Below are 14806 nucleotides of genomic sequence, written 5' to 3'. Positions count from 1 at the left end.
TTCTGTGACCACAGGGTCTACTGAGTAACAGTAAATGCGTGAAGGAAGGTTTTCCCGCTCTGCCTACATCCCGTGAACGCAGCACTGCCTCGTGTGCGCGCCCTAAGGTGCACGCGACGACGGGAGGGTCCTGTTGAGAATTAGCATCAGCAGTGGGTGGGACGTGGAAGCAGCTGTGAGTTATAAGCTCTAGTTGTTTTTCGACGCTTTTACTCTCCTGTCGGGCTCAGCTCAGAGTAGTTTGTTTCCAGGACAGGTAAGGTGTGGCTCACACTTCTGTCAGGCGTGTTTTGAATGTGTTTTTTTGGGGGGGGCTTTGTTTCGGCAGAGCAGAGCTCAGACAGTTGAGCGGCTGTCTGCAGGGTGTGCCCTCTAACTTCATGCCAAGTTAACTGTTAAGAAGCTGAGCTCTGCTTCCTGAAACACTCTGTTCATTTTACTATCGCAGCTGACCTCAACATTAAACTGTGAAGTTGTAATTTGACTCTGGGGAGTAAATGTCAGCTGCATCACTAACTTTGGTTACATAATTCTTGTGTTAAGTTTTTCAATCTTTAATTGTAACTTACAGAGGAATACCCTTTCCTACTGTTGCTCAATTTCCAATGAACTTGCTGACATCAGTTAAAAAAAGCTGCAGACACGGATATACTAAATAATGCATTTGAAATTAAAGTCGGGATATAAGTTTGACATGTTGATGTTTAAGACCTCCAGGCCCTGAATTAGACAATGTATACATTTACACTAAGGTGGATTTAAATGCACTGTGTTGGTGCAGCTGCAGGTTATAATATCTGGAGCTATTTATCTCATTTTGTATGTTCAGAAGAGGATTTCCACAATTCTTGCACCATTTGTGATGTTGAAACAGGATCCACCTTGTGTTTATTTACAGTCTGTGATCCACACACATGCTGTGAGGTGTCTGAAGAACACTATGCTGTATTTACCTCACAAACCACTCAGGTGTGGCTGCTGACCTACATACAGAGTTCAGGCAACTATTGATTCATAAATATCTCACATGTCAAATTCCATGACAGACGTCCAGTCTTGTCAATGTTAGACATCAGGATTGGGGACATCCATCCCCCTGTAGCTCCATGGCTTGTAACCTAAACAATCCTTTTCAAAAAGTGTTTAGCTAAATTGATTTTGACAGATATACGATAACTACAACAGCGGGTAAGTCGATCCTCACCTGCAGGAAAACAGGTAGGAGTGAAACCCCACTAGCCTCGCTCTCGGTAGAGTAATTACAGGTGTGTCCAAACAAACACGAGCGAAATGAGATTAGCTCCTGGGACGCCAGCACAGATGCAGAACGCAGGAGAGCCCCTGGGCAAATGTGTGTGACGGAAAGCCTCTCTGAGATGATGAAGGGCATGCAATATTAATTAGAGGTCAGGGAGGGTCATGCTTAAAACTGACCTTCTAAATTTGTGCATAAAAATACACAATAACATAAAAAAGCAGAGGACTTTAAAAAGGAAAAGTAAAAAACAATGAATGATTTTTCAGCACAACCTCACCTGTGTGACTACAGTTATTTTTCATTTTGACACACTGTATTAACACATTGGACCTAAAATCAGACAAAAAGCATCACCAACTTTTTTGCTTGCAAGCACTTTCCTCAAAATAGCTTGTTTTTACCGTTTCTTCCTGCACCAAAAGCCCACCAAACGTGACGACAATATTCAGGAAAAAGCATGGCGGAAATTATTTATCATAAGTCTGGTTTTACTTTGCCTATCAACACAATTTAACACTGGTATATAGTTTGAAGTTCGCACTTTCGATACAAGTTGGAACAGAGACTCAGTAAAGCTGCGTCTTGCTGCTACACCATCTTAAATCGATCGTGTGATTTGGACACACCCGCGCATCCGTCAACTCCAGAGGGTTAAAGACAGCTGTATATGCTACCAATAAACAAACAGACTTAAGTATTTTAAAATATCTAAAAGAAAGAAAAGACATGTAAGAGATAAAAAAAAACACAGAAAGCTGTTCTATATAATTAGACCTCTGTACCTCATTGAAAACTGGTTAGTTCTGTTAAACTGGCTACAAAATGTGATAACAGTGGAGACCTGATTACAAAGACGCTTTGAAAGGAAGCGAGAAGTGAGGTGTTAAGAAACTGAAATGCAAAATCACCTATCTAAGGTTTATTAATGTCAAATATGTTTAATAACTCTAATAGTGCAGTATGAGCAATCCAGCTACAGTTAGTGACCATCCCAACTTTTTCTTTTCTTTTTTCTGCCTTTTTTGTGATTAAAAATACAGATTACAGCAGGGGTGTCAAACATACGGCCCGGGGGCCAGAACCGGCCAGCCAAAGGGTCCAATCTGGCCCACTGGATGACCTTGCACACCTAATAGTGATGCAATTGTGAAGGCTAAGAATTAGTTTTGAAACACTGAGTAGCTTTCTTCATGTAAAATGCTGCTTCAGAGGCTTCTCCACCCCGACCAGAATATAGTTCTTTTCTTTCACTTTAGTTTGGTGTGGTGATGTCAGGCATTACTACACAGGGGAGGAGCTGTATAGACAAATGCACATGTAATGACAGTGAGTAGTAGACTGTGGAAATTATTATTTATTCTTCTGAAGACATCACAGGCTGTTTGCCGTCTATTTTGTAAATGGATTAATGTTTTTAAAAGGTACTTCTTCAAACAAAAAAAGCGTGAAAAATTTGGAGGTGTTTGTTCTTTAGAGGATAGTATGCAATGGTTTTACTTGTCTGGCCCACCTGCGATCAACTTGGACAGCATGCGGCCTTGCCCACACTGTATTTATTGTGAAAGCTGTGAAAGGATAAATGATAAAATAATACACATTCAGAAGGTTTTTCTTGATGAAATTTGTCTTACTCTCTGTAAAATCCCAATATTTTTTACACCTTTGTTAGACACATGAGAGATGTGTTTACATTTTCCTCATTTATGTGTTTTGATAAACCTGTCCTTGTGCAAGTGACAAACTATCATTATGTATTCATTCTGTTGCAGCTTTCTGCACCTCCAGTTTGGAAATCCTCACTCCTCCTACAATGGCAGCGGTAAGTCTGTTCCCTAGCTGTGGGTCATGTCATAAACATTTACATTTATTTGCATCACCAGTAGAGATTCTGCTCTGGACACTGGACGGCTTTTTTGTGCCTGGTTGTGAACAGGGCGAGGCGGCAGTTAAATACCATAAATTTTAATCTTTTTTTATTATTATTATTATTATGTTATGTATTTTACTGCTGTGATTCACAACTGCTGCTGCAACCTGTGTGTCAGGTCTGTTGTCATGTTTAGTTTAATCTTAACATGGAAACAAATTGTGGTGTGAATGCATTATTTTAGGGCTGCACTGAATAGTTTGAAGCTTCATTCATCGGATTCTAATCAACATTCAAATTCAACATTTTTTTGTTTCCAGGTGTATTTATTCTGTTTAAATCAGGCATTTCACCACAGTTTCAATTAAAGATTACTCTATTATAAGTAGTATTACCTTATACCATTTGTAGAATTCCAGTGGTGGCTGCGTAGGATTGTTTCAGACTCATGTAATCCAAACATTTCCTACAACTCTGGAGCGTTATAAAGTCCAAAAGGCAAAATTTGTTGCAAAAAGATAGATGTTATTAATTTCAGAATTCACAACATGTTTTTATCTAAAAATATTCTGCTTCAATCCATATTTGTTGGTTTGCTTTCTTGCTTGCCGCACACAAAGGGACACACCTATATTAACGGGGCAGTCTAGAGGCAATAAAACAGCACTAAAAATTATGTTAAGTCATGAAAGAAAAGTTTGTTTAATAAAAAAGACAAACTCTTTTAATCCGATAAATCACTTTCTTCAAATTGAGGATTTTGTGTGAGAATTTTTAGAGTGATAATGTCAATAAATATGATGACAGGTATTTGAAGCTGCATTAAAAAATCTAAATTGAAACTTAGAATGTAAAAAAATGACACTTGGCACAGCCCTTCAATACAAAAACTTATGCCTATTGAATTAATGTCATTAAGCAGTATAAAAAATCTTTTTGGTCATTGTGAGTTTGATTTTAAGTATAATTATCCACCCTTGTGGAAATATTGTGTCAAAAACATGGATTTATTGATACATATTGTAGCTGAATTATTTAAAACCGTTTCAGCACTGATTTTCTGCAGTATCGATACATCACTACCAGCTGTGCTTTTTGCTCTCTCTTATTGTTAATGTTTATGACAGTCATTCTGCTGTTTTTTGTGAGTAACCAAGAAAAGAAGAGTCATCATTGTCAACTTAAAGACTTGTTATATTTATCTTTTCATAAAAAAAATGAAATGTTATGCTCTCAATGTCAATTTTTCGACATGGTATTGAAAATGGTATTCAATAACAATATTTGTCAACGTATTACATCAAAGATAGAAATTCCAGTGACATGATGACACTGTGGGAATTACTGTATTCTCCTAATATGAATGAATGACTTTATTTCAATCCGAAAATAAAGGAAGAAACATAATTAAAAAACAAACAAGACAGAGATCAGCGTCCGAAAAGGAATAGGTGGACGTGAAACTTCATGTCCCTACCTCTTTCTTACATTTCTTCTTTTAACTCATAAATTATTTCAACAAATTCCCAAATTTATTTACAACTAATATACTTCTATCCCCAGTCTATTTACCACCCAATTAAATAAATAAGTAATAAACCCAGTATATTTACAGTTTAAGTGCCACCCAGTGTTACAAAATATATATGCACTCCCCTAACACAACCTTTCCTCATCTATATATCTGCCGAAATTGATTTCTATTTGTGCTTTGTTTTAAACTCATCATGCAGCCCACTCCACAGGTCCACTCCACACACTGAAATACAAAGACTCTTCTTAGTTGTACGAACACATTGTTTTTAAAATGAAATTCTCCTCTTAAATTATAACCACCCCCCCTCCCTGTAGCAAACCATTTTTTGAATGTGGCCCGGAAGTAGATTATTTCTCGCTTTAAACATGATTATTACAGCTTTAAATTTGACCAGATCTAAGAAGAGATGCACTCAAGTTTGCGATGAGTGTCTGAAAAAGAAAATTCACAGCCCTTAAACTTTGTCTCTTATTTTAAACTCAGATTTAAGGTGAGCACAGAGAAACTGCACACATGATTCAGCACAGTGAAGGTCAAATATCCAAGTAAAGTAACAATTAGCAAAGCACAGTTTTGAGTGAAAGGGAACTTTAATCTGTGTGTCTGCCTATTTTATGTCTGTTAAATAGATAAGTGGTTGTAATCTTGTCAATTACATGCAGATCGGAAACCGTGGCACGGTGAAAGAGGCGTCTGGTTTTGACGCAGAAGCAGATGCCCAGCGTCTTCGAGGAGCCATGAAGGGAGTCGGTAAGTGATCCAGCCGCTGTCATCCAGAAACCATCATTAGCTAAAGATAGGTTTGAACATGTCATTAAGATTTAGCCTCCAAAGGGAAAAAATATTCTTTTCTTGAGTGTCTCTCGTCCAGGAAAGTTTGAAAACTAAATTCCATGTTGCTCAGTGCTTGTGTTGTCATGGCAGCTCAGAGTTTTCATAGTCCATTCATTGTGCTGAGCGCGTCCTTGTACTTTGCCTCGCCTCTGCCCACTGTGTCGTAAAGCTTCCTCTTCACCCCTGATATGGAGGGAGGATTAATCTTGACTTTGCTGAACAAGCAGGAAGTAAAATAGTAATCTCATTATGGGTTGCACTGTTTTGAAGCCATGCTGATGGCTATCTGTCACTCAAAGATGTCCTGACAAACATCCAGGAGCATGTAGCAGTCACCTATCAGCAAATGAATGGCGAGGAATGTGGATGTTGTTAGGATTTGCTCGCATAATCATTTTCCCCTGACTCTTGTTTGAGCTCGATTGCAAACAGATGGTTTCCATGCCGATGCCAACAAACAGCTGTGTGTTCGGTTCATCTCCAGGGTTGCTGAGGTGGTGCCTGATCCTATGTGCTACACATTAGGGCTGAAGCATAGAAACAGAATAAACAGATGTGACATTGAACTGTTTGCCGTGATCATTTGACTAGTTGAAAATAAAATGGCAATTGTTGTTAGTTGTTATTATGACAATGCACGTCAGTGGGGCTGTAAACTGTGTCACACTCACTAGTTTAAGAACTGTTCTGGCCTATTGTTGCACCTATTTTCCCTCATAAACAGAAAAATACAACCCCACACCAATCCAAGTATCTCTCTTCCACCGGCCTTAGACTAATGTTAGCTTGGCTGCCTTGTTAACTCATTGTAAAACACACTTCATTCAGAATAAAAAATACAAAATAAAACTCACCAAAACTGTCTTAATCATCTTTTCAGTACCATCAGTTCACTAAGTTAGATGTAAAAACATGCAAATCTCCTCGCTGTTAATCCCTGCAGTCTCTGCCTCTTAGCTGTTTGCTGAGCAGCAGCTCTCACTCCTTCTTCAGAGGCAGCTACAGTACATTATGTCCCAACAAACAAACAATTAAAGGCAATAAAAGAAACAGTTAAAGTGATATTGTAAAAGTAATGGATTGATAACATACAACACCACTGCTCGTTTGGTCGATACTGCAAAACCTCACCTCAGTGGGTTCGACACTTGCTGCATATCGGTTTGTTTATACGGAAGTTTATACTGAAGTTTGCCGGTGTAGCTTTGGCTGGAGCAGCTGCATGACCTGCCCACCATCAGTCCATGAACAGCCCCCTTTGTTCCTTGGTACGGAAGCGAAGGACCTGAAGAATATGCTGAGTTAGTGTTTTGAGTGTCAGGTTAAAAGACAGGTGGTTAAGGTCAAGGCAAGGGTTACGTGTCATTACTTAAGAGGGGAATCCTGTCTTCATGTATAATGAATAAAGTGGATTATTGCCACGTTTGGCCAACGTGCCATTGTAGCAGGCTTCAAGTAACCGTTGAGTAGGTGGATTTCGCTTGTACTGATGAGCCCAGTTTGTAGTGGCATGTTGTGTTGGCTTCAAACAAAACATGGCTGCAACTATACATGTCTCACAATGGTTGCAATGGCAATGTTGCGCATAAAATGGCCGCCTCTCTGGCCATCCTGCTACGTTGATTTGTTTGGGAATGTCTGTTCTACTCTCATTCTGTGTCTATGGGCTGAAACCTTCGCCTTAAACTGACCTCCAATGATAGGAATGTATGATCCGCACCATTTTAGACATTTAAGATGAATATTGGTAAAGGTTATAAGATTCTATATTGTATTGTTTCTTGCAGGTACTGATGAGGCAGCTATCATCGAGGTCCTAGCACACCGCACTATCGCCCAAAGGCAGCGCATCAAAGAGGCCTACAAGCAAGCAGTGGGAAAGGTGAGCGCTTTGACTGCACTGCACTCTAAGGCAGAAAACAGGGTCTATTTGGGAATGTTTTTCCACTATTAACCAGCATACATGGAGCAGAGGAAGCAAATAAAGTACAGCTGGAGACCCAGAAGAATTAAAAAAGCAGCCCTGATGGACACTATTGGCAGCAGCAGTGGGTGTGTCATCTCTAAACTGCTTATTCCATTGTGTATGCTGTCATCAGTCTTCCAGCTAAGGTTGCTGTGCTAACATGATGCTGTTGATGTGTAAGTTAACCATTAACTGTAAAGCAGAAATTAGTACCCCCTGTAAACAAACAGCAGGACACAGAGGGCCTTGTACTCTGTAGGAAAGGGGAATGTTCCCCTCCATAAAAGAAACAGTTTATTGAACCCACAGGGGTGTGCTTTGCACTGACTGCTTCTTTGTTTCATGATTATGTGGATCAATATATTAACAGAAAGGGAAGTCTGGCATGTTTATGGTATTGACATAATGAGATAATAACCAGCCCACTGTGTGGTGTCCGGTAAGAGGTCGATAAAGTCATCTGAAAGTTCCATTGCAGAGCTGCAGAAAAAAAAGATGTTGAGAGAGATCCTCGCAAGCAGAAAGAGTGAGTCATGTTGCACACAGCGACGCCCACATGGGGTTACACAGGAGAGCTGTGTGGAGCAGCTTCACATGACTGTGTCCAGCAACCACACCCTCTAGCGGAGACACAAGTCCTGCTGCTGGAATGTGTGAAGTCAGGTCTCATGTCCACGTTGGCGGAACAAGACTCGAACATAAAGCCAAGATTTACTTATTGTAACGTCAAAGATAATTAGATTTGATTACAGATGCTGCTCATGGTTAAATTAGTGACGTACTGGGAACGACTGGTGGACTGTTATCCTGTTAATCCATCTGTTCCCCTCCTCCTACAGGACCTGGCTGATGAGCTGTCCTCAGAGCTGAGTGGGAACTTCAGGAGCGTTGTTCTCGGTCTGCTGATGCTGGCGCCTGTGTATGATGCCTATGAGCTGAGAAGTGCAATGAAGGTCAGAGTTTAGGATAAGTCTAGTGATGGTATATATTTTCCTCTTGTCAATAAATTCCACAAAAAGACCGAAACCAACAAGTATTGTCTGTATGTCCATAGCCTGATTTTATTCTTCTGTGCTATAGAGGTTAATTGTTGTCCAGAAACACTTCAATCAGACTCCCTGTTGCAGTGTGTGACATGTCCTGTCATTACAATGAACCTGGGCACTGTGATTTATTTGTGTCAGTTCCCCATACACATTTATGCGACTGTAAATACTCATTATTGCATTGAATGTGTATTAATCTGCAGCTGGAAATAGTCCCCAGGAAACACACAGTTTACTCCTGTTTTAATAACGCTTGCTAAAAACTACAGTGCCCTGCTGTTTAAGGAAATTCTTGATTAAGTTCAGACAAAATCAAACATGTTTAATATTATTGTAAGTTTTTAGTCTTGGCTCATACTAATACTGAAGTTCAGTAACCGGGAGCAGCAAACGGGGTAGACCATAAGCATGGAGGGGACTCCAGGGAGACTCAAGAAAGTGTGTAAGAGCCACAGTGTGTGAATAAGTTAATTTAAATATCATGCGAAATTCATTTCCAGGACATTGTTTGAAACATAGGCACTGTTTAAAAAATGTAAAAAGACTAAAATGAATTTATGTTGAATTTTGATAATATCGCTCCCTTAATTTTGTGATTTAAGTCATATGCAGTTTAGTTGAGCAGAGAGCTGCATTAGGCCAGGGAGCACATAATTTTCTGTGTGACTGACTGAGTGTAATTTTAACTTTTTTAGTAAATGTAACTGGATTACATCTCCTGTCATTCGTGTCAGAATTAAGTTACTGTGCCACTACAACATTAGCAAGTCTTGGTTCTGTCGGACCATAGAAAAGGAAACTGATGGAGTTGTGAAAGAGTCACGTTTAATTCAATGTGTATTTGATCTGCCAACCAGCACTTATTTTAGTGAGTTTTGAAACCGTTTGCTTCTCATGCTAAAATAGCAGCGCTAACCAAGGAGGCTGGTACCGTAGACATATAATGCCTTTTATCTTGTGTTTCTAGAGTTACAACTTTTTGCGTACAAATAAGGAATTGTCATATTTCTTAAAGGGAGTTTGGTGTAATAGTTTCCACCAGGAGCAGGATGGGAAATAATCTCAAAATGAGTCAAGTTGCAGTCTTGCAAATAGCGAACCTGCAAGATCGTCAGTCTTTGAAAAGACAAAAGTCTGATACCATTTTACATCTAAAGGCAATGTCTGTTTTAGTCACACACTAAGATTTTGCAAAGTATTTTCAAAGTCACTAATAGACTGGTGACATGGACTGGTGACATGTCCTCAGTATGTATAAGACAAATGGGCTTAAGGCTGAGAGCCACAGACAGGGTAAGAAAGTTCCAAAGTTTTTAGAGATGGACTAAACCATTGCTGGCCTTTTTATGGAATTTTTTGACAGTAACAAAAATATAGAATATTGCCCAACATATCTTTAAGCCACATTTCCGTAATCCTGTCTCCATATTTTGTTTTTAACACATATCCATATCCGTCCATCATCAGGGTGCTGGAACAGAAGAGGCCTGTCTCATCGATATTCTCGCCTCAAGGTCAAACGCTGAAATAAAAACCATCAATGCGTTCTACAAGAAAGGTAAGTGTGCCACATCTATGAATAGCATTTCTGACATCAGGTCACGGTCCGTCTCAGCATCTGCTGGCGCCTATGCATTGTGTATGATATCTGATATTGTGTATCAGTAGCTGAGCCTCTTTGTTCTTTGTTTAGAGATGCAATGGCATCCGTTATTAGAAAGCAGCAACTGCAATAAATTATTCATTAAAGCCATCACTGCTCTCTGTGGCAGTTTATTGTTTGCTAATTTGTTCTACTTTGGTGGCAGTGGCGGCAGTCGGCAAGTATTTTCAAAGTGGTTTTTAAACGTCTTCAATTGGTGCAATTGGTATTGTGTAGTGCTTTGTGTTAGATGTACGTGCTTTGTGCCAATTATATCAGCATGGTTGATGAATTTAGATCATGACACAGTGAATATTAATGAAACTGTTGTAATATTTGCTCATTAGTTTTACTTAACTTATATAGAAAGCTATATACAATGTGGTGGCTGTGTTTCTGTTAATTTTCTGCCCCCATTTTTATTTCTTTATCATGGCAGAATATGGCAAGACCCTGGAGGACGCTGTGTGTGGGGACACATCAGGAATGTTTCAGAGGGTTCTGGTCTCTTTACTCACAGTGAGCAAACGTTCAGCAATAACCTCTTTTAGCTTGGCCCAGTGGGAATTTAATGGCACATCACAGAGGTCATATAAAAATAGATTACATAAAATGTTGATTAAAATTCAATTTAAAGTTAAGTAAGGCCTCAAAACTAGAGTAAGAGTATTCACTTCCTTGTATCTTGCCGGAAAGCGTCAGCAGATAAATTTATGTCTTACATTTGACACAAGATGACTTGTAAAATGTCAGTAGGAACTTATGGTGAAATCTTTGTCAGCTGTGTAGGGAAGAGGAAGTAGTAGTCCCTTCTGCATCATAAACACACTTCTTTTACTGTTTTATTGTCTTCACTTTTGTGTCTTCTGCTTTGCAGGCTGGACGGGATGAAAGCAACAATGTGGACGAGGCCCAGGCTGTTCAGGATGCCAAGGCAAGAGTTGAGGTTCTCTAAATGAAAGTGTGTTTCAATTATGACTTCCAGTTTTTTAATGTTTCTGATTACAGGAAATCTACGAGGCTGGAGAGGCTCGATGGGGCACAGACGAGGTTAAATTCCTCACGGTGCTTTGTGTGAGGAACCGAAACCATCTGATGCGAGGTACTGTTTCAGCATGTTCACAAACATCATGATAAAATCTGATGCACACTTCTGTTATTAGTGTGCTGCATGAAAATACTTCACTTTACTTAAACTGGCTACAGAGGTCATGTAGTAGATTTGAGGGATTTTACTGACCCTCTGCGGCAGTTTGAGGAGCAGACACTCTCTTTGTTAAATTACTTTCATCTTCATTCATGTAGTGTGTAGAGTCAAGACACTGTGTGACAGTCTGATAATTTTATTTTCATTGTTTCCATAAATCTTGTTGTTTTCTTCCTTCAGTGTTCGAGGAGTATCAGAAGATCTCTGGGAGAGACATTGAGGACAGCATTAAGAGGGAGATGTCTGGCTGTCTGGAGGACATCTTTCTGGCCATAGGTCTGTTTCTGCTGTGACACGCTCCATCAAATAGACATCTGTTGGGAAAGCTGTCAACAGTCACGTGCAAATGAGCACAAACAAAGCCACAAACTCAAACTTTACAGCCAGAAAATAAAAGTTAATACCGTGTAGTATAGAGCTTGTAGTGGAGAAACACACTGCAGTGACGGGCTGGGACCAAAGATGTCACCAAAATCTAAAACAATTAAGAGCAATTAAGAACTGTTTTTAGCTTAATACACATGGCTGTTAAAGCTCTGTATGGTGGCTCCAAATAATTGAAATACCTGTTCAGTCTAATGCAGTTGTTGGTGTGTTCCATTAATTGTTTTATTTTGTCCACCTTCTGTGTGTCAAGACGGTACGGAATGCCATTTTGAGTCAATTTTAGATGAAAAATTAATTAAATAAATACACGGATAAAAATGTGCCTGTAAAATAAATATATATGCCTATAAAATCAATCCCTAAATAAATAAATGAGGCAAAAAAATATATAAATAAATGAAGTATAAATGAATCGGTATAGTTCAATAAATTAATAAAAGGTTATTTGAAAAAGGACATTTTTCAATGGACTACTTTTATTTATTTCAGGGCACTGTTATTTTATAATCTCACATTTATTTCACATTATTATGAAGTAAAAGTCCCCTGAAATAAATAAATGTGAAATTATGAAATAAAAAGTCCTTTGAAATAAATGAAATTGATTCTTTGAAAAACATTGTTTTTTTTACTTTCATGATTCATTTATATATTTATGTTAACATTTAGTTATATATTTATTGCCTCATTAATTTATTTCAAAATTTCTCTCATAGGTGTATTTATTTATTCAATCATTTCATAAGCATTTTTATTAATTTAGATACATTTACTCAATGTAAATGTAAATGAACCAATATAGCTACGTGAATAAATAAGTAAACAGGTTTTCATTTCAAGTGGAACATTTTTCAAAGGATTATTTTCATTTATTTCAGGGGACTTTTATTTTACAATTCCACATTTAGTTTAGTTCAGATTAGTTTATTTAGGTCATTTTCCAACTTATAACTCAAACTCAAATACAACAAGAGATGTAGGCTGAAAACCTAAAATACAGAGCAATAAGAAACTGACAGAAACTAAGCATATATACATTTTATAGGCCTGTTGTCTGCCAAAATATCCCAAACACATTTCATGTACATGTTGGTGTTCATACTTTAGTTTTATATTCGTTAATCATCTTGTGTTAAAATAATTGTTGAAATCGAATGTGTGTAATACACACTTTCATTTCTGTTTACAACCCATTCCATACATTTACTCCATATACTGAAACACATCTTTGTTCTACATTTGCTCCGCTCTTTGTTTTTGTGAACATACAGATTCCCCTCAGTTCATACTGACATTGTCATATTTGAAACAACCTCTTGATACACTATGGCAACATACTACTGTATGTTTTGTACATCAGTGATGCTGCTTCAAAATCTACAAGGTCACATTATTTTGAAAAGTCCCCTGAAATAAATGAATAAATGTGAAATTACAGAATAAAAGTCCCCTTAAATAGAGGTAGTCCTTTGAAAAATGTCTATTTTAAAATAACAGACTTTTTAAAAATATATTTTACTCTATGAGTCATTAATATATTCCCGTTTACATTTGTTTATGAATTAATTGCCTCATGAATTTATTTCAGGATTTATTTCAAAGTCATATTTATTTATTTTGCAGGCATATTTATTTTTGTTTTAATTTATGTAATATTAACTTAAATGGCCTTTCATTAGATACAAGCAACTTTAAAAACAGAGCGTATATGCACTTAAACAGCTGACTTCATTGTAATCATGTTGTGACGACCGTGTACCTCATGCGCTGGGATTTGTTTTTGCTTTACAGTGAAATGTCTAAGGAGCAAGCCAGCGTTCTTTGCAGAGCGATTATACAAATCAATGAAGGTAAATATTTCATGCTTGTAATGGAGCTACTAAACTGTACTGCGAAGTCACTACACATAAAATTGTTTGTGACTGTTTGTGTGTAAATATATCATGTTTTCATTTACTTGATTACACCCGGGGAAAATACCAGGTCAAGCTCCTGACCCATTTTCAGGGTTTGTGGGTTGTCAGTGTTAGACTGACGCAGTGCTGGGTACTGTGATTGACCCAATTTGGTTAGTGTGTGGTTATTAATACACACAATTACAGTTCCTACATAAGAAAAGCAGGCTGCTATCATACTCAATGTGGTTAAAAAAATAAGCAGGGACAAACTCTAGCGCCATATGAACTCACTCTCTGTCGTTCATCAGGGCCTGGGCACTACAGATAGTGTCCTCATCAGAATAATGGTCGCCCGGGCGGAGATTGACATGTTGGACATTAAGGCGCAGTTCCTGAAGATGTATGGCAAGACTCTCCACTCCTTCATCAAGGTGAGGCACTAAAAACGGGGGGCGGGAAGTACTATAGTCAGCAAAAGCTCTGCAATACATCAGCTGTGATACAGTAATAATTGGACCTCTAACTTGATGTAAACCCTTTATGTAGGTTTCAACTTTGACGACTTAAATTCATCATTTCTGTCATTTAATTTGATTAGTTACAAACATATGAGTAATATCTTGTTTTCCTGAAGCCTTGGAATCTGAATATCTTAGTGTTTGTTATCAGCTTTGCCTAATGAGACTGATCGCAGTTGTTCCCTACGCCGGTCCTTTGAAGTCTCACAGCTCTTTGTCTCACCACGCAGGGAGATACATCTGGTGACTACCGCAAAATCCTCCTGGAGCTGTGCGGAGGCGAGTAAAAGACAATCAGAACAGCATCCAGCTCTGTCTTTATTCCACATTATGAGCGCTTTATCCTGTTGATGACTTCCGTATCTTGTCTTCTTTCTTGGTCTTCACATTTCACTGACTGACCGCAGTGCCTTGTTTTACTGTTTGTACTGTAATACCAATTAAACCAAAGACCAGTGACCTTTTACACATGTCTGTGTTTCTGTTATTGATCCTGTGTTAAGGATTAATTAATGGTATTAGTTAGAGAGACGTATATTTATGCTTCTCGCATCTTTTAGAACATAAAAGATGACTTTGATTGGCCTCCAGCTCCCGGTCTTGTCACAGCACAACATTTTCATCACTGTCCAGTCAGTGAAGTCCA

The 14806-nt window shown here is 38.3% G+C and overlaps 1 protein-coding gene across 1 annotated transcript; it reads left to right on the top strand.

Annotated features, from left to right (window-relative positions):
- Positions 1–113: 113 nt before the first annotated feature.
- On the top strand, positions 114–14626 carry anxa4 (annexin A4). The gene is made up of 13 exons (XM_049604627.1): positions 114–256; positions 3028–3077; positions 5325–5412; positions 7284–7378; positions 8302–8415; positions 9976–10066; positions 10590–10669; positions 11028–11084; positions 11159–11252; positions 11538–11633; positions 13536–13594; positions 13951–14073; positions 14391–14626. Exons 2-13 carry the CDS (start codon positions 3069–3071, stop codon positions 14445–14447), a joined length of 963 nt encoding a protein of 320 aa, XP_049460584.1. The 5' UTR covers positions 114–256; positions 3028–3068; the 3' UTR covers positions 14448–14626.
- Positions 14627–14806: the final 180 nt, after the last annotated feature.

This window comes from Epinephelus fuscoguttatus, linkage group LG18 (assembly GCF_011397635.1).
Source record: "Epinephelus fuscoguttatus linkage group LG18, E.fuscoguttatus.final_Chr_v1".
NCBI classification, from domain to species: Eukaryota; Metazoa; Chordata; class Actinopteri; order Perciformes; family Serranidae; genus Epinephelus; species Epinephelus fuscoguttatus.
This window is presented reverse-complemented; position numbering and strand designations above follow the sequence as displayed.

What these genes read in the sequence shown, in the direction of transcription:
- anxa4 (XM_049604627.1), top strand. An exon ending in AGGAGCCATGAAGGGAGTCG is followed by an intron (nt 5,413 to 7,283) that starts GTAAGTGATCCA and finishes TGTTTCTTGCAG; the next exon opens with GTACTGATGAGGCAGCTATC. An exon ending in CAATGCGTTCTACAAGAAAG is followed by an intron (nt 10,067 to 10,589) that starts GTAAGTGTGCCA and finishes TTATCATGGCAG; the next exon opens with AATATGGCAAGACCCTGGAG.